At 46.6% G+C, this 24964-nt stretch overlaps 3 protein-coding genes across 3 annotated transcripts in view; 2 read left to right on the forward strand and 1 right to left on the reverse strand.

Moving 5' to 3' along the window:
* The window catches only part of LOC115322793 (dual oxidase 2), a 70168-nt gene extending 55284 nt beyond the window's left edge, over positions 1-14884 (forward strand). Inside the window, exons 20-30 of the mRNA XM_029983150.4 lie at positions 567-742; positions 1377-1464; positions 3600-3850; positions 5344-5574; positions 5862-5955; positions 7114-7163; positions 8403-8684; positions 10202-10431; positions 11159-11473; positions 12426-12554; positions 14488-14884. Of these exons, the coding sequence (XP_029839010.2) occupies positions 567-742; positions 1377-1464; positions 3600-3850; positions 5344-5574; positions 5862-5955; positions 7114-7163; positions 8403-8684; positions 10202-10431; positions 11159-11473; positions 12426-12554; positions 14488-14610 (1969 nt within the window). The 3' untranslated portion in view covers positions 14611-14884. The remainder of the gene's footprint in view (positions 1-566; positions 743-1376; positions 1465-3599; positions 3851-5343; positions 5575-5861; positions 5956-7113; positions 7164-8402; positions 8685-10201; positions 10432-11158; positions 11474-12425; positions 12555-14487) is intronic.
* A 6809-nt stretch (positions 14885-21693) lies between these two features.
* Positions 21694-22932, forward strand: LOC115314040 (protein ALP1-like). Its single transcript, XM_040216395.3, has one exon. It carries the CDS (start codon positions 21697-21699, stop codon positions 22930-22932), a length of 1236 nt encoding a protein of 411 aa, XP_040072329.3. The 5' UTR covers positions 21694-21696.
* Positions 22933-23453: 521 nt separating this feature from the next.
* Positions 23454-24716, reverse strand: LOC120844561. Its single transcript, XM_040216398.2, has 5 exons — positions 24550-24716; positions 24209-24389; positions 23973-24146; positions 23814-23906; positions 23454-23755 (listed from the first exon to the last, which is right to left on the reverse strand). Exons 1-5 carry the CDS (start codon positions 24650-24652, stop codon positions 23509-23511), a joined length of 798 nt encoding a protein of 265 aa, XP_040072332.1. The 5' UTR covers positions 24653-24716; the 3' UTR covers positions 23454-23508.
* Positions 24717-24964: the final 248 nt, after the last annotated feature.

Here is a 24964-nt window from a genome sequence, read left to right on the forward strand (position 1 = left end):
TGCTTTTATTGCTTTGCGATGCTGTTTCTCGATGTCTACATTATATAACGTGTATTCTCTACCCGAAGCAACCCATCATTATAACGATCTTTTTCATCTCTAACTGCGTCCATTTTGGGAGAGGGGGGGGGGGGGGCAATACCGTATTTTTGATGTCAATCAAAGAGCCGGTGTCCTTCATTTTATCGCGCCACTCTTATTAGCCTTCTGTTTTTACTGTTTTGACTGTAATACTTCCCCACGCTTCCCTCTCCATGTGTCTCCACTATGGGCGACAAGCAAATATTCAGAGAATATTGTCATGTAGTCAAGATCACACACTTCCTGATACTAAAAAACAAGGAATATGACCCACCCAAATGGCCAGATCACTACCAATTTGTCAATAACTACACTCCAGCACTAATTTTGCAAGCAACAACCAGATCCAAAGCTTTAAAGACTGACCAGACTGTGCGCGATTCTTACTTTTTTTTTTCTTTTCATTCAAACGACACTTATACATCTGCTTCACAGAATGACGTGTCACTTCCGCCATCTTTGCTTATGGTTCTGCGGATGTGCAGGTCCCTCCTGGAGTTGGCCAATCAAAGCCTTTCGCAGGAAAAGCTGAACGAGCTGATCGCCTCCATGTTTCACGAGGCAGGTCTCCAGAACAAGATGACCATCACTCTGGACGACTTCCAGGAGCTTCTCAAAAGCCACAAAGAACAGCTCGGCTACACGCAGCTCAACTTTGACGGTTAGGGCCCTTTAATATTAAGTTTAATCTCTAACACATGGTAACCTTATTTTATATGTTAGATAATGCATTCGAACAGTTTACTTTGTTAACAAGGCCAATACGTCTGCTTTTTTTTTTTCCAGTGAGGATGAGTGTTTCCCTAAACGCCATCTGCTAGAAATTTTGAGAATGTGAAGCGGCAAAATTGTATGTGTTGCGATTTCATAGTTGCAGATCGGAGCACTGTAGGCATGGCGAATATGCTGCAGTTTTAGTAGGTGAAGCAGACAATACGTCTTAGCTTATTTCAATATAAAAAATTTATACTTCAAACTTCTAATTTCTGAATGGTGAAGCAATGAGTTTCAACACGAAACTTATTATATTTTATTATTGGCTATGTCACAATGAAGTTTTAATTATGCCGCCCACATGTGTTAATAACCGGTTAAGTTCAACTGCAGGGACCCCATTAAACGATTTCTTAACCTTACGATTTTAAACTTTCTTAAACGCTCAGTAAATCATCAAAATCAATGAACAGACCTTTTATTTAAAAAAAAAAATTCGAGTTCATCTTTACTATTGTGAAGTAGTGCAAAGTACTATATATTCGACAACTAACTTGACCTCTTTTCTTATGGCCGTGCAGTTGCTTCGTTTCGGGGACCAGCGCCTGCTGCGTTGAACAGAAACAGTGTCGTGTACAGGGCACAAAACACGTTGGTTCGTGCATACAGGTGACTTATTTGCATATTTACTTTTGTCATAATCCGGTATTGTGATCGAACACATGAGACAAACGTGAACATCACCTGTCAAATTATTACATTATAACTATGGAGACTGTGACATATGCTATGTTAAAGTCGAATTAAAAGTAGTACTAGTGGAAATGCTTATACATGAAAAGTTAGTAAACCTTCAAATTCAGAAACATCCTTTTTTTCGCTATGGATTTTAATCTACAGTCGCTTGGCGGTAGCTGTGCATGGCCAGAGTCATAACCGATCTTCACTTGTTATTTCCTCCTACTCCGGTCACTTCACTGTATCACTGTAACAAGGCAGAGTACCGCCTTTTTAGACACTCCAATATCGTTATTTACGACACTTTTTTTTTTGTACGTTCACCAACTTTATAGCTGAACCTCGGTGAGACATCAGAAGGTCAGAAATTGCAGGCCTATTCTGGCGTCTAGAGTGCTGAGGTTATTTGTGCGGTTATTTCTAGATCTTGTTCATATAAAAAAATACAGAAGATGAAAGTAAACCAATGGTTCAATTTTCTATTCTCAATGCTTAGTTATGTGCATAAGGCGAAGTACCGAATTCTACGTTCCGTGAACGAAACCCTTTACCGCGTTGCGTAAGTCGACTAGCTTAATCGCAGTCAAATAACAAAAAGTAATTAGTAACATTTCAAACGTACACGTGACGAGGATGAAGAAAAAATGTTGCGAAACATGTGTGGCAGCAAACACACGTAAGGTTATAAATTCAAAATAAAACAAGAAAGGCCAACAAATTGGACACTCTTGATGCACTTCTTCACGCTAGTGCTGTCGGTTACGTGGTAGAGCCACTACCAGTGCATTAGGTTACGACAAAGTGTCTCCATATAAAGCAAAGAGCATTCGTATAGTCAGTTACAGGTCAAGAAGGTAGCGGCAAATGCCCCTCAAAGGGAATCATATATCCCTCCGCCACCTTTGCATCCAATAGCGTCCCACCGTTTCCGTGACGTCGCGGACAACGCGCGAGGAGGGTCTTGCCTTTCTGTACATATTTAGTTTATCTTTCGATTTTGACTTAGCATTGTGGAAGCCACGAGAGGGAGATTAGAGTTCTCCCCCACCGACGGAAACAAATACGACTTTCGGGGATTAGCTTCCCCCCCGATGGATACAAAGGCTGCTTTCAGGAGCTCGGTTCCCTCTCCGATGAATACAAAGGTCGCTTTCTTAAAAAGTGGGATCGGAGACAAGTGGGAGTCCATTGAAGCGGAACAAGGAGCGTTTCCAGTGAACTCTTCTTTTTACTGCGGAGAGATTTGAAACGGGCGCATCACACTTGTGGGAGGAGCTTCTCCTACCTTCTTGACTTGTAACCTACTATAGTGTGGTGATAACTCGGCCATTTTACCGCCCAATTGTTTTCTTCTTACAAAGTGCGCGTGTTCTAACGTCCCTAGGGGCGACCGCGTTGCTTAAAAATGAATACGTTATATTTTACATAAATTTCAAAACAATGGTGTTTAACGACTGTCACTGAGCATTTCTTTAATAGAGGAACCTCATTAGCACAGCAGCCATATTCTGTGTGGGCGGATCTTAGCTCTTTTTTGTGGACGGAGACCCTCCCCCAAATCGTACGTCGCAACAAACTGCCGAGCGTCAAACACCAATCTCTGACTGCGAACAATATAAATTCCACTGGTTGGAGGAATCCTCCAAACAATACTGCACTTAGCCTGCGGTTTAGCGCTGCCAGACGTGGAGAACTTGGTCACGTGTCCCTCTCTGGATACTAGATTGGAGCACATAGCTCGCAGCCTTCACCATAGTCCACCTTAAGCCGCTGTCACATTGCTCACTCAAAAGACGCGGAGTTTCTCTGCAAAATCCATGACAGAATTATCTGCGGAAACGCCTCAGGCATGTTCGAATTAAGCGGGTTTGCTTTGTATATCTGTGCGCTTTGAACATGTCTACAGACAGTTTTTGAATGACCAGTGTGACACGACGTTATAGGAGGAAGAAGCGCGTCTCAGACAACGTCTGAAAGCTCGCTTTTGTATGAAGTATACAGTGTGGCCGCGATCTAAGTAGAAGAAAATTGGAGCCCAACATCATTCCATCGTTTCGCCTATTCAGCTACTTCGGCGGCAAGAGTGATGGCCAGACGGCGGCGGCAGCTTTGGCCGCTGAAGCGACGGGACAGCAGGCGAGCAGCAGGGTGCGCGCGGAACCACTGGCCGTGCAACGGAAGGTCAACTACGACCAGGACACGGCCTCGAGGTACCTGGTGGCCCTGGAGAAGTTCGTCGAGAACCACAGGCTCGACATCTTCTGGCTGGTCCTGTACACGCTCGTGCTGCTTGCCATCTTCTCCGAGAGGGCCTACTGTGAGTCAAATAATGGGCGCCATGCTTTTTTTTTTTTTTTTTTTTTCTGGCCATATGAACCATCTTCTAAATAATAAGGCCGTAGTGCTTGGTTCTCTACATCACCTACCACAGTCCTGCGCGGAGCACAGAATCGACACGAGGGTTGCTTCAGTGCTCGGCTGGGATACCTTACAGTCAGTGTATATATTGTCTTTGTTATCAAAAAGAACACACTAGAGAAAAAAAGGGGATGCGAGTCAGCCATGGAGGGGGGTATACTCGTCGTCTTGTAGGGATGGAGAGATAAACAGGGATGGGCAAAGGTATTAGGAGGTGGTGATGGGGACGTAGTGCTATACATATCAGTCAGTAATGTGGTGGGGGCCATAGGTCGTATTCCCTCCCCTGTCCAAATCCCAGCCCATATGCGCTTTCCTCATAAGAGCCCCGACTTCGCCCAGCCGAGGCTTCATCGAGGACCGAGCGCAAAAGGCCCGGCCGGCCAACAGCAGAACATCACCCCCACTTTCGCCCATCATAGAGTACACTGTCGGGGTGAGCTATTGACTATTTCGGCTACACAGATGAACTGAGCAAAGTCAGAGCAAAATGTCAGAGGCAGAGCCCGGACGCGTGCTTTATTGCCTCTAGAAAGTCGATTGCGGTCTTAGGCACGTTAGTCCTCTCCGCCCGGGAGTTCGTCGTAAAGAGTAGAGTGTAAGAAACTCGTGGAGACCCATGAAGCGACCTCCATGTGTTTATGAACGTTGCCCATTCTGTACCTAGCGCGTGGCAGTCCCAGGTGGTGTATTGCGTATATTCGGTGGAGTGACGTGAATTGCATTGTGATGATTTTAGTTTTCCGATGAGATGGAGTCGCTTCTTAGTAGATGAGCGGTTGGCTCGTAACCGGTGTAGAAAGTCCCTACAGTCAGTGAGGACATGCGTTCCAGCAGGGACTCAGCCAGCGCTAACGTCCAAACAGAGGATAGGTGACCGAGTGGGCTAGCGCAAACCAGCTCGGAGCACGCAAAGCGAAAGCTCGCGCTATTCAATCCCCACCCCTGCCCGTTTCGATCTGGATGAGCATCATCCATGGAGCTCATCTACAGCTGAGACACCAGAAGCCCACTGACGCAGACTAAGTTCCCGCTGTATGCGGAGCGCAAGTTCTGCTTCTTGTGCAGGAGTTGCGATGATGGCAGAACGCTGAGCTTTTATTGACTGATTAAAAGAAACAGTAAGTAGACCTCAAGGCATCTAGCATTGAGGTCTAACCACTATCCTTTCAATCAAAGCCAGTCAGAGCTCGGAGTCGTCCTGAAGTCACTGAAACTCGTGCGCAAGAAGCAGACAACTTGCACTTCGCATAAACATACAAACAACGTTATTACTCTTATTTTACGTCCGATCTGTGCTCCACGACGGGCCCCAATAGGGGGCGGAAATAACCCAGCAGAACGGTCTTGTCGTCAAGGGGGTGTTGGTCCCTCATTGCCCGTTTCTTGCAGACTATTCGGTGGAGCGTGAGCACGGAGGCCTCCGGCAGATCGCGGGCTACGGTGTGACGATTACCCGCGGCGCAGCCAGCGCCCAGATGTTCACCTACTCGACGCTGCTGCTCACCATGTGCCGAAACAGCATTACTTTTCTCAGGGACACCTTCTTGCACCGCTACGTCCCGTTCGATTCGGCCATTCCCATGCACCTCTACGTGGCCATCTGGGCCGGGATCTTCTCAGGTAGGCCCGTTGACGGGGGCATATCCATTCTCATTATACGTCACCGGCAGTCAGGTGATGTCAATGGTCTCCCGCGACATTACGGATTTTCATCACGTTCTTCTTAAAGAGACAACCCGCGCATGAGGGCAGTTCTTGGTTTATCGGACATTTAGAGTCGGTAGATCAAGCAATTGGCACAAAAAGAAGGTGAACTCACAGGCATGTTCAGCGGTTCTTTAATGACAGCGTACTAGTGAAAGGGTTGTGCCGATCATTCTTTACCGGCGGGTTCTCGTTTACCGCAGTTATCCACAGCGTGGGTCACGCCTTCAACTTCTACCACATCGCAACGCAGACGGCGGACGATCTCACCTGCCTCTTCAGGGAGTACTTCCACGCGTAAGAACGGCCTTCGATTTTTTTAATCAATTACTACGGTCACAGACATATTAAAAAAAAAAAAAAAGAGGTGGGGCGTGGCTTATCATTTGTTCACGATCCTCGATTCGTGATTGACTCTTCGGCGTTTTTCTCGACTGATGCCGCAATCTTATTGGCCGAGGAGCGTTAATCAGATGACGAGGACTCGCCAAGCCCCACGTTTTTTTAGGTGTCACGTGACTGTAATTAAGTTTGAGCTACACTCTAAGGAATGCCTGCGCGTCTACTTATTCGCAAAACACCCAAAGAGCCAATCTCTGCGATCAACCAAATCAACTTAGCGAATGATGAGGCGGAACATCTGTTTAGACCTTAAAATGAAGTCTGCGCTGTGGCATTACGAATGGAAGCATGAAGCTTTGCATTGCGTAATGCCACAGCGCAGACTTCATTTTTAGGTCTAAACGGATGTTCTGCCTCATCGTTCGCTGAGCTAATTACGTAGATCGCAGAGATTGGCTCTTGGAATGTTTTGCAAGTAAGTAGACGAGCAGGCATTTTTTAGAATGTAAGTATTCCATACCGTTTTCAAAGAGATACGGATTAGCGTCTTGAGAAACAATCTGCTACAGTCGTAGCGTAGTTTGCAAAACGGTCATACAATACAAAAAAAAAATCGTCAGCGGCATGTAGCTAAAAGCATCACGTAGATGTAACTGGAAAAAAGAATTACCGTATATAGCTCGGACTGTGATCAGGTTCGTCTATATACAAATCTATGACTTGTAATGTAGTGTCTCAAGTTCACCTTGGTCCGAAAAACGTGGTATTTTTAAAGTCCTGGATATCTATCAAAATCACTGCATACTGCGTGCGGAAGTTAGAGTAAACATGATCTTGGCGGTTACTTGTATTTTACTACACTTGTTGAACTCAGAAAATTAGCGCCTAGATTACTATAGGTCAGCAGCTTTGATCAATCCGTTCATACCTTAAGTTCTATCCCTTACCTCAACGTTCATTTTGCTGCCGCTGAAGACGTAACGATGCATTATGCCGAGCAGCAATCAGAAAGCACGTGTTTAACATGAACATTCTTCGTTCTTTTTTTTTTTTTTTAGGTATCGCTAATTATTATTCTTTTTTACTTTATCGTTGTTGTTTCTTTTTATACAGAACCGACGAGCTTCCCAAGTTCCATTACTGGTGCTTTGCTACGATGACAGGTAACGTCGTTATTCATATTGTTTCTTAAATAATCAAAATAATTATTGAACCGTTTAAAAGTGGCGTAAATTATGGTCAGCTGATAGACGGTAATTAAGAAAATTGCGTTTCTCCCTGTGCCAGTTCATACGTTTATGAATATGAATTTAAAGGAACGAAGAAGATATATAGTACAGTGGATCAATCTTAATGGTAAGCGACGCGAGATCGAAACCTATTTGAAGTAAAGATATACCTTGAGATATTATTATTTTACTTTGTTCATTTACTTTATACTTGGAGCAACCGTTTATAAGGCAAGGCGGTAAAAGGTTCGAGCGCCGTACCTTCGCGTATTTTGAGGGCCAATCAATGAAGTACATGCGCAATATTCATTTAATTTCATTTCATCTATTTGCTCCTTAAGGGCCCTTTTTCGAAGGCATTATGTAAGGAAAGGGCAATACAATAAATAATACAATCCATTGAAGCAAATAACAAATGCAGCAGAAAGCTACCTCCAGGACAGTGCCGTTGGCTTCTGTATCTTGTCGAAGGTGGCTTTCTTGATAACGATTAGTAAGGCCCCCAAACTACGTAAATGAGAAATAGTACTCATGTAGTTTCCCGTGGAGGGGCATCAGATTTGGCAATTAAGGCTGTAAGAAGAACGTTGCGTGTCTGGCATTGACCCTAGCCAGGTAGCATGCCAGCGAAACGCCGAACTTGCAGCTTGGCATTCCCACTGGCGTATCATTGGCCTAATGCGGTTTTGCTCCAAGGCGTTTAGTGCCAGCGTACTTTTCTTTTGTGATTCTATGATTCTTTTTGGTTCGCCAGATAATTGCCGAAGTGCCGGACATGGGCCAAAGGTGCCATGTATGAATCCAAGAAGCAGTAGTGAAGTCGAAATCTGGCACTTGATTGGCAGATTAGGCTCAAAGTTGCCGCATAAAAAAACAAAAACAAAACAAAAAGAAAAACGAACAACCAGAGGTGAAGCCTTACTCTGGCAGTTATTTGGCAATTTAGGGCCAAAGATGCCAGTTGACAGACAAACTACCAGCAATAGGAAGGCTAACTTTGTCACTTATTTGGAGAATTAGGCCCAAGGTTCCCCAGACTATGGCCAAGAAAGGTCAAGTTTGGCTCTAATTCGGTCTCTTCGGGCTTTTCAAGGGCCTGAATTCCTGGACAAAAGGAATATATTTTGGTCCACATTACTGTGCTACCTGGGTATAACTTTCCTGGACCTCTAGGTCTCACCGGAGTGTTCCTGCTCATGCTGCTGGCCGTGATGTACGTGTTCGCGACGCCCTACGCCCGGAGGCACGTCTTCAACGCCTTTTGGAACACGCACAACCTATACCCGGTCTTCTACATCCTGATGATCCTGCACGGACTTGGCCGCCTGGTGCAGCCTCCCATCTTCTACTACTTCCTCCTGGGACCGCTCGTCCTATACGTGCTCGACAGGCTTGTGTCCCTCAGTAGGAAGAAAGTGGAGATCTCGGTCATCCGCGCTGAACACCTTCCTTCTGGTCAGTGCCACAAGGTCGACCTTTTATAAACGTCTGGACAGCGCGGTAAAGGCACCTGCAGATCATTATGATCATCGCCAATAATAAGGACTCGCGTATTTAAGCTCAAGCCAACGTTATTAGATCAGCTCAGTTACGTTACTGCCCATAGACACCTTACCACCTTACCCCAAGGTCCGTTCGACGCACCACCGTTTCTGGAAACCTGTGTAACTCTAGCTACCATAGCAGCCGTCCTGGCGGCTATGATAGCTAGAGTTACACAGGTTTTATGGCACAGCGTCTATCGCGCCTCACTGTAGCGTTCACGAAGAATGCAGTTTCGAAATGCAGTCTCTGGATGGCGTTTCAAACGAGGGGGGGGGGGGGGGGGGGGGGGGCTACGGGTGACGGTCTTGAGCGGGAGAGGATGGGCTACCCCTTCTTCTCGGGGGGTTCCACAACTGAGTTGATCTAATAAAGTTAGATCAAGCTATACCTGACTAGCGCAGACGTCACACCAGCTTCGGTTGTGAAGGATTCTGTTACTGCAAGCGTAAATTCTGCAAAATGTATTTCGCACCACCGATTTTTTTTTTGTCATGAGTAAGTAGGAACGACCTGGTTGTTCCTAGTTAAAGGGCGATTCACACACTTGCGTTGAGACGAACAGACTGCGAGGGTTGCTATGGCAACAGCTGCGCCGGCTCCAACAAAACGGAGCCCACGCAGCTGTTGCCATAGCAACCCGTCCGCCGCAAGCCGTTCCAGCTGCACTCGATCGGATTCGACGCAAGTGTTGAATCACCCTTTATTCTAGGGTCTCGACAGATTCAGCGGGTGGTTGCGAACCGGCTGGGGAACTTGAAAAAAAAAAATAATACGAACTTGGCTTTTCTTAATTTTCGTTGATGAAAACAAAGTACAGGCAGCATCTCAATATCGAGCCGGAACTGAGAGTTGCGTTGTCCAAACTCCGCCCTCGTTTTGAGAAACTGTGCTCTAACGAACAAGCTCACCTTAGTCCCGGCGAAGGGTCAGCTTGAACCTTCAGAAACTAAGAAAGGGCAGAACAGACAAAACAGCTCTTTTCTGATCCGTTCTTTCTTCGCTCCTTTCTGTAAGTTTAAGCTGACCCTTCACCAATATGTTCCAAATAGCTCAACTGAAGTCTGTAACCATGTTCACTTTAGTCTTTAGAAACTATTATTCCCTCTGGCGTGTGCTTCATCTTTTTTTAGCAATGATTTCTAGTTTAGTTGCTTTACTTTGGCCGTATTCACTCTCACATAAGGTTTCATCTTCAATTTTGTGCATCACTGTTCATGCATTAGAATCAAAAAGCTTGCGGCATTGCAAAAAGTCGAAGAGGGAGTGAGGGACGCGACGCATTATTTGCTATTTTTTATGGGTAGCAGAGTAGTAGAGTTTGGAAAGCGCTTCCTTATAGTCTCGTCCTTCTTTCTGTTCTGCTGTTATTTATAGACAACAGCCACATAGGAACTGAGTAATTCAAAGCGTTACTCATCTTTCTGTAGATGTAACCATGCTGCTGATGAAACGCCCGTCGAGCTTCGAGTACCGGAGCGGCCAGTGGGTTCGCATCGCCTGCCTGGGGCTCAACGGCTCGGAGTATCACCCATTCACCCTATCCTCGGCACCTCACGAGGACAACTTGAGCGTTCACGTCAGGGCCTTGGGTCCCTGGACCATCAACCTGCGAACAATCTACGACCCCAGCAACCTGCCAGACAGCCCATATCCGAAGGTTCGAGAGTCACGTCAAATTTAGTGCACTGGGAATGTGTGATCTTAAATAATGAATGTAAAGAAAGTTCAAGAAAATGGCCTACATTTAGCAAGGACACGCAGAAACCTTGTAAAAACAATGCTAACCCTAGTATATTCGAGGAAGTAAATGTTTTTATGAACCATCGGTCGTCTAGGTAATTCATTTCCGGTCTTTAGTTTCACCACCCGGCCCGGTGCCTACCCTGGAGTACCTAAAGCCGGGATAACACTGCTTAGACATCAGACAAAAGACAGTCTGCGCACATATTCGAAGGTGAGTCACCGCGAAATCCGCGTTTCGAATGTCGCATGGCAAGGTGTTCAAGCAGAGACTTAGCAAGCGGCATTCGAATCACGAATATTGTGGTGACCCGTGTTTGCAAATTGTCTTTTCTATGACGTATGAGGAGTGCTACCCGGCTTCAGACTTCGAAAAATAACTTCAAGAAAAAATTTCAAATGTCGACTTTCTCCTACTGAGGAGTTCTGCAGAAACACAGCTCTACCGCACCATTCTCGAATAACTGTGAAGTTTTTGTATTCTTCTTATCGTACTCCGAATGGGAGTGATTCATCAGAACATGCAATTCGTCCTAGTACTGCACCACCACTGCATGATGGGCATCATTGTGTCCTGTATATTCTAAACCTCGAAATCTTATTCACCAGCAAAGACCAGCTGAATGTCCGTCGCTTGTTCACAGATCTACCTCGATGGTCCCTACGGCGGCGGCCACCAGGACTGGTTCCGGTTCGAAGTGTCCGTGTTGGTCGGCGGAGGCATCGGTGTGACGCCGTTCGCCTCGATCCTCAAGGATATCGCCTACAGGGCGTCCTCGAGGGCCAGGGTGTCCTGTAAGAAGGTCTACTTCATCTGGGTGACGCGTACCCAGAAGCACTTCGAGTGGATGACCGACATCATACGCGAAGTGGAGGAGAAAGACGGTCGAGGTCTCGTCAACGTGCACATCTTCATCACGCAGTTCTACCACAAGTTCGATCTGAGGACGACCATGTTGGTGAGACGTGGCCCAAAGCCGTTGTCGCGCTGATAATTCATCATACAAAAAACAGACAGCAGACAGTGTCCAAGGCGTGTCTCTTCCTTGTGTCCCGTCACATAGGTCATAGCAAAAACTCTCTGCAAACAACTTCGAAACGTACATATTTATGACGCAAACACGCTTCTAACAGCCGTGAAGCGAGTTCGCAGACAATTCTGTCACCATGTCTGCAGAGAAACTCCGTGCATTTTGTACAAGGTACGAGCAGAGGGACTGTGGTTAACGGTAGTGTTTACACTCCGGACCGCCGCAATCTTTGGCAGGTTGTTGGACAGCTCTTTTGCCTTATATGGTATTAACTGTGTTACAGATGCTAGAAACCCCGAGTCGTATAAGTCGCAATTCACTCACCGAACTTACCACAAATTTCAATTCTGCTTTGTGTATGGTCAGGTTCATATGTAATTTACGCAGATATGATCGATCCTTTCAAGGATACATCGATCCCTGTAAGGATCGATGTATACACACCGATCCTTTCGAGAAATTAAATAAATATATGTATGTGAGGATAATAAAAAAAATAGACCTCTGCCAACCTTTGAAACAAATTGCGTTCACAAGTGTTTCGTTATCACGTTGAGTCACGTGGTCGTGTCACAGACATGAAAATATTCCCGTTGGATTTAACAAAAAAAAAAAATTCGCCCGCTAATTTTAGCTAAAAATGGATGTACACTTCGTCCGTGATGCTACATCATAGATTGTGTACCGTCACGTCCGTGATGCTACACAATCTATGATGTTCCATTTGTCGGTGATTTTATATCTGTTCGTAATGGTACGTCTCGTTTGTGACGTCACATATCCCATTTTGAAATCTCGCTCTGATAAAACTGTAGTACAGCTTTTTTTTATTTCGTCTGCTAACGAGTGATGACAGTAACTGGGCTCGTGTTTTGTGCAGTACATCTGCGAGCGCCATTTCCAGCGGATTTCGAACCGAAGCCTTTTCACTGGACTTCGAGCAATCACGCATTTCGGCAGGCCGGACTTCGCTGGATTCTTCGACACCCTCCAACTAGAACATCCAACGGTAAGATCCGGTTTCCTTTATTCGAGTCTCCTGTAAGAACCGATACAGCGGTGCAACTTTTGCTTATATTATGCCCAATTATAGTCACGCAAACTTGTAGCAATTATTTCGTTCGAACAACCCCCAGGAAGCCACAATGCCATTACGGTATTGCTCATTTCTTTTCCCTGGAAAAGCACGGCGGCTACAGCCTGATTGTACATACATGTACTCTTTACCTTTTTTTTTTTTTTTTTTTTTTAATTTGCACTAGAAATTTAAAACTTTTCGTATCAATGACGCAAACTTACAACTTGTTGTGCTGTCACTTTAGACACGCTTACGCGGGCAATTAAAAACAAAGTTGACGACGTAGTCAATTCATAATCACGTGTAAATCTAACTGCAACGCTTCTACTTACTGTTTCCTGAAGCTGGGCCATCGGGGACATTGCCCCAAAAAAAGACATCTGACAGTTTTTTTTTTGTATTTCTTTTAACGGAAGCATTAAGCCATGTAAAATGGCCATGAATACTACCAATAAAGGCACCACAATTTAAAATAGAAAACAACGTGTATGCAACTAAAACGATCAGAGCGTTAAAGGATCCATCCTCAAACCCCGTCTCTCAGACATTGAAGCACAGCGAAATGGCTCAGCCTCCTTCCCATTTATGAGCAGTCCGATAACCAGGTTGTTCTAACCACGAGTTCTCGGGGGTCTCCCTTTGAGTTAATGAAAGAAAAAAAAATTAAGAACTTGAGCTGAATTCTCTGTCAAGGACAACGTAAGAGAATACTATGAGACGCGGTACATTTACGTTTATTGACCAGGCGCCAGGACGTGCTTCGTGCCAAGATTACAGTTGCCTTTGCCACTACGCACTTCTAAATGCGACCGGTTCTGAGATAGCGATAGACAGGATTTATTATTCGCCTTGCCTCGCGGAACTAGCTGGATTAAATGTCCTCGCAATAAATGCATTTTTCGCCATTACATAACTGCTTCTTGCACAGGCAGCTAACTTCAGGTTATGTAGCATTGAGGTGTACCCACCATCCTTTCAATCAAAGCCAATCAAAGTTCGGCGTCGTTCTGACGTCACCGCAGCTCCCACGCAAGAAGCAGACGATTTGCTCTCCGCATAGCCAGCTGGCAACAGCCAGGTGGCGCCGGCGGAGTGAGAGCCCACGGTCGTACCCTGTCTCGTTGTAACTTGGCAAAGGGTGCATGATGGCACCCGCATAGCGTGCCAACGGCTTCGAAATGCACGACGTATACGAGTGCAACGCACACATATTGGAGCATGACGCAGCAAAAAGCCTGATACTTCTTCGCAGTAGAGGCGCGCTCCGGTGATACGCAGTCATATTCCCATTGGCCCGCCAGGACTGTAGCTTCCGCTGTACTGGCATGCTACGCGGTCATGGCTTCCTGGGATGCCCAGTATTTCTTGCTTCAGACACTAGGCTAAGCGGCGCCACCAGAGTAATAGTTCACATTTGAACAATGCAGCCGTCACTCCCAGGGATACCCAATATTTCCCGCTTCAGTCGCTAGATAGCGCCAAACCCAAACTCCTCACAACCAAGAAAACTTGTATCGAACTTGCGCTGATTAGGAGCGGGCCTTTGGTGGCTGCAAGTACTCCATACTTTGTTTCAACTTAAGTCCATTCGCATACGAGGCTAGGAGCTGACGGGAACAACCAGGCAGCCTCAACAGTGCACCATCACGATTTTCGTCACGTTTCTGTAAAAGTGCTCTATTATCGCTCAACCCATAAAAAACAAAACAAAATAGGCTTATTGACACGCGGTTTTGACGCCGCTTGATCGGTCTCCTTACCTCGCAGCGTCATCTGCGTCTGGACTCGAGCTGAAACGAAGTGTAAAATAACGGAATCTCAAAGTTGTTTGTTGTTTTTCCCTTCTTTCTCGTTTATCGATCAGGTGTCCCGCTTCGGCGTATTCAGCTGCGGCCCCTTCCAGATGACACGCAGCGTGGAGTCTGCCTGCGAACATCTCAACCGCAAGGAGGGCGCCATCTTTGATCACCACTACGAGAACTTCTAGCACGTGTATGCGCGCCGCTTCTTTTTTATGGATTTGATCGAATGCCGTGGCTTCCGGTGCATTCGCTATGAGATATGCTCAAGTTATAAGGTAACTTCCAAAAGAAGGATCCGGTGCCTTTCAGCAAATTCTAATTGATACATATTCCGTAAAAAAAGGAAAAAAAAATAGAGCATTCAGGGTAAAGACAAGCGAAAAGTAGGACCACGAGAGACAACTCTCTGTTATTTTCGGAAGATATAACAGAGTGTCACAAAAGAAATTTACAGGGTTTTTTTTCACCGAAGAAATAAACTAGGTATCACCAAACGCTCATTCTCCGCCCATTGGTAGAGCCAGAGGTCACAACCAAATGCCAAAGATTCAGCCCTATCCAATATTTTCTTTAAAAGTTTTAAGTGATTTTCTGAAATTTTCAATGGGAAAATAGAGCCCATGTGTTCGAAAGCTCCGTCGGCCGCCATTTTCCCATTAAAATGTTCAGAAAATCACCTATAACTTTTGATTACGTTATCGGATCGGGCTGAAACTTTGGCATTTGGTTGTGACCTCTAGCGCTACGTTTGGGCGGAGAATGAGCGTTTAGCGATGCCTAGTTTATTTTTGCGATAAAAAAAACAAAAAAACATGTAATTTTTTTTTGTGACATCCTGTATATTCCATAGTAAGTGCTGGATATTTTCTGATAATAAAAAGTTCAACAACTTAAAAGTTTCTTTTGGTTAAAACCACTGATCTCAATGACAATTGCTGGATCGCGCTTGCCGCTCCCGCAAGTGAAGCCACCGGACGCAACCCCGCTGGGATACGATTTCCCGTTTTGCTAGCCTTTTGCTGCGGTTTTCCAGCGTGCTGTAGACACGTTTTCTACTCGTTCGTCGTCATTCACCGAGGAAGTTTTTTGAGACTCTGTGTATTGTTGAGACTTGCCGTTGTGAACACGTGGAAAATTTTACGAAAGTGCAGTGTCGCAGGAAAAAGGCACAACGCGTCGAAAGGAAGGGCTGGCGGCGTGTTCAAAGCTTCTTTGGCACGCCGAAGTGCCGTGTCTCTGTGCCTTCGCGCGCTTGGATACCGACCAAGAACCGACGCCGTGTGAATGTGTTTAGCGAGTGCAATGTGCGTGAAGCCGTATCAAAAGGTACAACTCGTCGAAAACGTGTCGCCGGTGTCGCGGCGTGATCAAAGCTTCCCCTTGCCACGCCGAGTGATGCATCTTTGTGCCTTCGCACGCTTGGATACCGGTCAAGAATTGACGCCGCGCCAAAGTTCTGAACGTGTGTCGCGCGTAGATGCCTTTAGATCATTTTTATATATCGGCCACGGAGTTCTGGATCGTCCAGCTGTTCCGGTGAGTTGCTATCAATAAAAGGGGGAGATCTGTACGTGTTCATATGTACTATATTAACCATGGCTATGTCCCAAATCTACTCTAATAGATTCCGTGGGAGCACGAATAGGGCAACGTTGTGGAGCCAGGGGGGTTTTTGAAAGCAAAAGTACAAGACGGCGAGAATGAAAATCTTTGAAGCGCGGCCGATATGGTCGTGTGCAATCTGTTGACCAATTACAATTAGGCGAGCCGCGCTCAAACGTCAAGTGCAATTAAGTAGGTTGATAATAAGCCAGCACTGATCAGTGATGAGGAGCTGTTGTGCACGGTATTGTGTAAATCGTCTAAGGACGAAAAAAAGACGTACCTTCTTCCCATCTTCCGTCGCTAGTGGACGCTGGATTAAGCTCGTTCCTAAACCGCGAGGGGAAAAGACGCTGATCCAGAGGCACGAACAGCTTCACGCACATTGCACTCGCTAAACACATACACACGGCGTCGGTTCTTGGTCGGTATCCTAGCGTGCGAAGGCACAGAGACACGGCACTTCGGCGTGCCAAGGAAGCTTTGAACACGCCGCCAGCCCTTCCTTTCGACACGTTGTGCCTTTTTCCTGCGACACTGCACTTTCGTAAAATTTTCCACGTGTTCACAACGGCAAGTGTCAACAATACACAGAGTCTTCGAAAAACTTCTTCGGCGAATGACGACGAACGAGTAGAAAACGTGTCTACAACACGCTGGAAAACCGCAGCAAAGGCTAACAAAAACGGCAAATCGTATCCCAAGCGAGTGAAGTCCGGTGGCTTCACTTGCGCTGCAGCGAACAAGCGGGGAAGCGCGATCCAGCAATTGTCATTGAGATCAGTGGTTCAAACAACACGTCGTCCTTTTTCTACATTCGAAATAGGACGGCACTATCTAACGCAATGCGATTCGGAAATTCCAATCCAAACTCCCCGCTGACTCTGAACGTATTTTCTGAATAAACTGTACCGCCTTGGTATGCAAGCTCGCGGTAGGGTCCGTGGCCTGCCGTTTTGCACCCATTTCTCCTGGCACTCCTCCCGCTCCCGGCCCTGCTTCAAGACATAGAGGGCATATATCATGCTCTCTACGCAGACGATATCACTGTGTGGACATCGAGAGCAGGGTCGGAGAGTTGGATGGAGGAGACCCTACAGAGAGTGGCAAAGACCGTGCACGAGTTCACTAAGTCGTGCGGCCTCAGTTGCTCGCCACAGAAGTCGGAGCTACTCGTCATCAAGCGAAGAAGAAAGAACGGAGAACAAGAGAACGTCCGCATCACCATCGACGGGGCGAACATAACGACACCCACGCAACCACGTATCATGGGTGTCATCTTCCAGAACAACGGCAAGGCGGGGGCGTCGATCGGCAAGATCAAGGTTTCTTTGGAACAAATTTCGAACATGATCAAAAGAGTCACGAACAGAAGAAGAGGATTCAAGGAGGACAATGCATTGACGCTCGTCCAGGCCTTCGTGACGTCGCGCATCGTTTACGCGGCGCCGTACCTCAAGTTACACAAGAAAGACAGGTACCAGTTGAACATCATTATACGCAAGGCAACCAAGATGACACTGGGCATGCCGAAGCATTCGTCGACCGACAAACTTCTCGGCATGGCCAAGCACAACGTCGTTGAAGAGTTAATAGAAGCTCATTTGTCTAATCAAAGAGTTCGGCTCAGTCAAACTTCGGCGGTACGTCGCGTTCTTGCCAAGTTGGGCTGGCAAAAGGCAGATCGGAAGGAAATTCGGGGCCGCTACCCAAGTTATGGCGCATAAAATCGACAGTAAGCCGTTGCCTCGAAACATGAGGCCGGAGCGTAACGACGGCGCAGAGCGGCTCGTATAGCGGCCTTGACGGAGACTTTAGATCAAATAGAAGAAGAGGAAAAGGGGGTCACTCTGTACACAGACGCTTCGTTACCCAAGCTTTCATCGAAAGCCAGGCTGGCAGTTACGACGCGGGATGTGCTCGTAACCTGCGCCTTCCCAACACGTCTTTTCTGGAGGTGGAGAAGGGGCCGCGATAGCGATAGCACTCGCGCAGCCCAAAGTGGGAAGAACTGTCACTGACTCGCGAAAGGCGTATAAGAGCTACAAAAGGGGGTGGGTGTCTCTTGCGGCACTAGATATTCTCAAGAGTAAACGCGACGTACCTGAAAAGAAAGTTGATATGGACGCCGGCTCACTCTGGGCAGGAGAGCAACGAACTTGCCCACCAGTTCGCCCGAGAGATGGAACACCTTGTAGAGGAAGGTGAGCCACAGTCCATAATTAGTTATAGGGACATTACGAACCATTACAGGACGGAGAGGCGACGTTACTCCGATCCTCAGAAATCGCTTAGCAGAGAACAGCAAGCGATTTACAGGCAGTTACAGGCAGGATCTTTCCCGCACTCTTACCTTCGAAACAAGATGTACCCGGAAAGGTATACCAGAAGGAATGTAACTTCTGCAAGACTCAGTTAGGCACGCTCCAACACGTCATTGGAGTAAGCGATTTCGTCAAGCCAATCCCCCCTCCACTTACCATCCCCACTACCCCACCCCATCCCTCATCCTCCCTTACCGAGCGATGGGAGACCTTGCTACCAGCCCCGCACTGGAAGGCCACCTCGTCCTAATCTCCAGGGGCCAGGCGGCTAGGGAAGCATATGGGATCCGTGAAGAGGGAACCGCTTCCATTGACGGCGTCTAAGAAGACGTCGTAATTAGCTCGGTTCAATAAAGTTGCTTCTCCCTTTCTTATGTAACCCTCACGTCTTTTCGCTATTTTTTTTTTCATTCTAGCTTGCCAGTATAACTACATAAAAAAACGTTCACGAAAAAAACGCCAGGGCTTAAAAGAGCACAGTGAAATATCGGAAACCCACATGTACGCTACCAACACGGCGGCAGACGAAGGGTTCAGCAGCCGCTTGACTTGAACATGCAACGATAGGAATCACCAATGGTAACGTCGGAGGGGCATGTCCGACGTGGTATACCGTATCCGACTCGAAGACTTGCAACCTATACACCATAATGTCCTCAGCCTTGCTTGCCTTTTCTCCTCAGCCTCGCTTTCTACCATCGGCACCGCGCCTCTCGTCACCTTTGCATTTTCATCTCATCGTCAACTTGATCGGACACGGTGGAGCCGAGTGCTTTAAGCGCGCCGCTGCTCGGAGCACTTGGAGTGAAATTTCGCTCTTCAGAACCCATGGCGATCACGGGCTAAATTCCCACCCCTGCTCGTTTCGACCTGGTCAAGCATCGTTCCGGTGTGCGGTCGTGTATCGCTACTGCGTTAATCATCGTGTGCGTGAAGCGGGTTAAAGATCCCAGGCTAGCAGGCTAAATCGCTCATCTACAGCAGAGACAGCAAACGCCCAAATGGCACTGACTAAAACCAGATTCAGATGGTACGATTTTTGCTCGCGATTTTTCGGCTCTGGCGTCGAGCAGCCCAACCTCTATGACTCATGTTTTTTAATGCGAAAGCGTTCACTGGTCCCATGGAGCGGAGCCGGCGTTTTTCGTAACCGCGACAAACCGCAGAGAAATTCCCTCTGAGGGAATGGCTCTTAAGGTCCAACCCCACCTTGCATGACGTCTTGGTGCTTTTTTGACGGTTTATAACTTCCTCTTTATGTATCCTACAATTATAAATTTAATGTGAAATAAAATAGCTGTTTTTCAACAATACTTTAATGTCTCGATATTACAATTATTTTTAGTTGTTATTTAATTATTCAGCCATTAAAATACCACAAAAATATTTCTCGAGTTATAACGTCCTATTGCCCACGATATTTTATGTGAGCGTTCGGTTAGATATAATGAAGTAAAAGAGTAAGCAACGAACTGTACAGAAAATATATATTTTAAAATAAAGAAATAAAGTTTAAAATGGTATTATTTTATGGTGTTGTAAAAACAGAATCGCGTCAACTAATCAAAATTACGAGACATTAAATTATTAAGCATCATTCGATATTATATTTTTCAGAACTTCCATATTGATATATTATACGTTAAGAATGTTATTATACCTCAAAAGTTTTCCATTCAGTTACGAAAAATTGCAGTCTCTAATACAAAATACAGATGGCGGCACATGTTGAAGGACATCCTGATGGTCATTGGCCGTCGTGTGCCGCTTGAAACGCTACGTGAAAGACAAAAAAAGCGTCATATGTCAAGGCGTCAGATGTCAAGGTGTCAGATGCCTGGATGCACGCAGTGAGTGAGCCAAAGATCTCAGAACATTAATGGCTGACCAACTACACGCTGTATAAATATCCCCATAACCCAATTTGCTTTTTTTGAACGAGATTCCACCGCTTGGGATTCCGCCACGCATGCGAAAACATTTGAATGTTTTTATCACTTGCAAAAATCATTTTCGTAATCAAACTATGCTTGTCGGAACGGTTTGACTATATTTTGTTTCAAAAACCACCTCGGTGGCCCCTAAGTGGTAATGATAATTAAACAAAACACAAAATAATAAAACGTCTCAGTGTCTCCGAGCCAGCGCGCTGGCCCATGAATCCATATTTGTCGGGTTTAAATATCGACCAAGGTGCCCGCAATCAATTGAAGGCCAATCTGAGATTTCGGTGGCACGTCAACAGATCAGTTAGTCAAAATAAACCCGCTCTTTTTTCATAGGGGCGTGTTAAGTAATTTTTGTTGGTTTGGCTTGTAAAACCCTAAGGTCTGAATATTTGCTTTGCTTTACCTTAGTTCGGAGCGCAGCCAACGCTACGGGCTGATGAAGCCACTGAAGCAGCGCCAAGAGCTCGAGGTTAAGCAGTTCGTTCTCTTTCTGTGCCGGTGCGGTCGGGCTAAACTAGAGCCACTAAATAAGCTACGCTTCATACACATCTTCGTGCTTAAAATTATGGTTGTCAGTTATCTGAAGTTTTATCTGAAATCACAGGAAACGCTTTTCCGTCCTCCACAGATGTTTCAGCAGTTCGCGACAAAGCAAAGCAATAGGAAGTGAGCTTTCTAACACCGAAACTAATGCTGAGGAAGTCGTACTTTTGAATCATGACGATCGGCAGTTGCGTTTGATTTGTACTAACCACCAAGATGGCGGCGCCCACAACAACATCGGGGGAAAGAGTGCCGATACTCTAAAGGCCGGTTCAGACACTTGCGTTTGAGTGCGTTTGACTGCGTTGCGTCGAGAACCGAAAGCGAGTCACCGGCACATCTGTGCTTCGTATGAGGCGTGGACTCCAATTCAAGGAATCATCATGGCACGCGATATAAGCAGCAGGGATGTCCTGGTTTCTCGCTGCCGCAACGCAGTCAAACGCAGTCAAACGCAACTGTCTGAACCAGGCTTAAGCGTAGCTCATTTAGTTTAGCTCATAGGCTAAACCAAGTGCAGCGGGGGATCGTTGGCCGAGTGTATATATTAGGTCTGTTCGATTCGGCTAGAAAGTTCTGAACTAGTTCTGTCCGAGTTCAGAGGAGTGCAGGAGTCGTGCAGCGGCGGCGCAGAACCAGTGCAGCCGCCGCGCTAGGACTGGCGCTGTGATCGACTTCCGGAGTACCGATAAAACGGATGCGCAAGACGTCGTCTGCTTTTGCCGTCTGGCTGCGTCGCCATGGAATTTTGTCTGCTAGCGCTTGGATATTTGCGTTAGTTTTATATTACTTTTTTTTACAAAAATATTTTCCATGTATGTTTCTTTACATTACAAAGTGCGTGCAGCATCTAATGAAACATGTCTGCATTTTATATCGTCTGATTTCGTGCTGCGATCGCTTTCATAGACATTTCATCGACCACGTACCTGGATACCTTCGCGAGATCAAGATGACGATGTCCCGTCAGAATTTACTGGCCGCTGCAGTAGCGCTCATCGAAGACGAGAGCGACGATGAGCTCGACGACATCATCGCCCTCGCCTCGATTGTTTCGGCACGGACTGACAGGAACAGGGTTCCCCTGTACTACGAAAAGGTGATCGACACCTACTTCGATTTCGAATTTATGCGCTTGTTCAGGCTTTCGAGAGAGACACACGCGGAGCTGGCTGGTCGATATGAAGCTTCGGCGTTTTACCCGGATTCCGTTGGCGGACGACCGCAGATTTCGGCGGAGAAGACATTGCTGATTGTGCTTAGTTACGTAGGCACGAGAGCCACAATGTACCAGATTGCGGATCGCTTTGACATAACGGAGTCGTCCGTTCACCTCTGCATTGAAAGAGTTCTGAACTTTCTGAACAGTATCAGCGCACAAATAATCACCTGGCCTGACCAGGAAAGACGTCGGAGGAGCCAAGCCGGCTTCCTGAGGAAGACTAAGGGGAAAGGGCCCCACAAAACGATCGGGGCGATTGATGGATGCCATGTAGAAATCCTGCGACCAACAGAGTCTCCGAACTCCTACTACAATCGGAGCAAGTTTCATTCCATTGTCCTGCAGGGTATCTGCGATGATCAAAATCAATTCATCGACGTCTACATCGGGTTCCCCGGTTCAGCGCACGACGCCCGCATCCTGAAGGAGAGCCCCATCTTCGAGGACGCGGAAGCCAAGTGTGCGGGTGGGTACCTGCTGGGGGATTCGGCTTATCCCCTGCTGCCATACGTCATGACCCCCTTCAAGTCTTCAAAAGCGGCCCTGCCGTCCTGGAAGACTACGTATAACACGAAGCACGGTCAACAGAGAGTGACAATCGAAAATACTTTCGGGCTGCTCAAGCAGCGATTTCGGAGAATGTACTTGGTCGACAGCGCCAGCATCAGACAGTGCTGCCTTGTCGTTATGGGCGCCTGCGTTCTCCACAACCTCTGTAATGCAGAGAGAGACTTTTTCGATGACCTGAACAACGCCCGCCCGCCTGACCAAGTCACCAACGACGACGACCACGCGATCCAACCGGACGACGCCACAAGGAGTCTCTCTGAGCGGATCCGAGAGGCCATTGCTAAGACCGAATGTTAGGAAGCGATATCTACACCTGATCCTCCAAAAATATTCTTTTTTTTTTTTATTTTGTGTGTGTGTGTGTGCGTGTGTGTGAACATACAAAGATGGTACTTGAGCTTTGGAAAATGAAGCGTACCAACTTCATGAAAACACGATTAAACAAAGTAACGGGTTACTTCGTTCCTTCATTTCTGCGTACAGTATTATTTTGATCCAATATCCTAGTACGTTCGTATACCAGAATACATATATGCGGGCATGCACAGGTAGTCAGTGCCAGTGACTCCTAAAACGTAACATTGTTCCTAAAGCTATTTTCAACCTAACAATCAACAAAACCTAAAATAAAAAAAAAAAACTAGATATGGCGGTAAAAAAAATACATGCTGCAAAACTCGGAAATAATTGTAAAAACTAAGAATGAATCGTGGGACTACAGAGGAGTGGCAAACAAAATCAGCAAGACAATTTGAACGAATTTATTCGTACGGCACATTTGTGCACCAGTCAAAATAATAACAAAAGAGTAAATAAAACGGCCTGCGAAACAGTGAAACTGTAATCAAGTTCATTGAGGTGCATGAAGCACGTCTACTGTGCCGGCGCGCTCTTTTCGATTGCAGTCACGAGGCGCTCGAGAAGAGCCATCCGGTCCTTATGTCGTTTCTTGCGACTCTCCTCCATGTCGGCGAACACCTTGAGCAGCGAGCCCAGGGCGGTTTCCCTCTTTCTCTTGCTCGGTGTACCGGCCGGAGCACGCTGGTTTGAGGGCGGAGCCACCCCTAAGGCAAGGGAGGAGGGTCCTGCCTCTGTCCCTCGGGAGGTTTCAACCTCGGCGCTGAAACATTTTTTTTTTTTTTTATGTTACGTTGATTATACGTTTCTTAAGTACTTACCTGGTGTCTCCTTCCTTTTCAAGCACTCTTCCCGGCGCCAACAACACAGTTGGTGAAATATGGTGCTCTTTCTCGAGGATGTCATGAAGCTCGCTAAACCACAGAAACAGCACGTTTACAAGTGATGACCTATATAAAAAAATTAGTGAACGTACGTACTCCTCGTATTCAAAATGCACCCTGGAGTGGCCCGACTTGTTGTTTTTCGATTTGGCGTTCTTGTACGCTCTCTCCAAGGACTTCCACTTGTTTTCGGCCTGGTCAGCGGTGACAACGCCGCCGAACTCTCCGACGACGGTGTCGGCCAGCTGCTGCCAAAGGGCTCGTTTGGTCCTAAACATGATGTTTACTACGTATTAGCATGTATTATAAAATATATCCTGACAAAGACATACCTGAAACCCCCCTTTGCTCTCAGACGCTCTTTTAGTTCCTTATAACAGCCGATAAAGAACTTCGTCTTCGCGGCACTCCACAGCTGCCCGTCGACGTCCGTTGTGGGTGGACGCGCAGGCTGCAGGACAGTTGGGTCTGCGTCCGGCTCAGAGGCAAAGACGAGCGTAACTCGTTCTCCGTCTTAAAGAATAGAATGCGAACATTGTAAACATCGATGTATAATCGCGAGGTGAATGACTGGCTTAAGCAAGTCATTCACGAAACGTAAGCAAGGCTGCGTAAGCAAGCCGACGCAGCCCTCTTACGATTTTTAACGTATTTAATTCGAGCTTATTCCTACCTTCGGTAACGTACACCATCCCGCTTCCGTCCACTACGGGCACACCATTTTCGTCCACAAGTGGGAAGACTTCCGTTTCTACGTTGTTGTGTATAACAAACATGCTTTAATGACCGAGCACAGCGAGCAAAAAAGAGAAGAGTCGTCTGCTTTCGTCGTCTGCTTTCGTCGTCTGCTTTCGTCGTCTGCTACTGCACGAACGCTGAACTGGCTTCGGAGCCGGTGCAAGCATTTCCGGAACTGGGACTGAACTCGTTCAGAACTAGGATGAATCGAACGCGCCAGTGCAGCGGTCGTGCAATTTCCGGTTGAATCGAATGCGCCAGTTCTTGCACTGCTGAACTAGTTCAGCCAGTTCAGGCGAATCGAACAGACCTATTGGCGACGTGCGCGACCGAAAGCGTCGCTGTGGTCG

Source organism: Ixodes scapularis, unplaced genomic scaffold, assembly GCF_016920785.2.
Source record: "Ixodes scapularis isolate PalLabHiFi unplaced genomic scaffold, ASM1692078v2 PGA_scaffold11__112_contigs__length_91849675, whole genome shotgun sequence".
Classification (NCBI taxonomy): Eukaryota; Metazoa; Arthropoda; class Arachnida; order Ixodida; family Ixodidae; genus Ixodes; species Ixodes scapularis.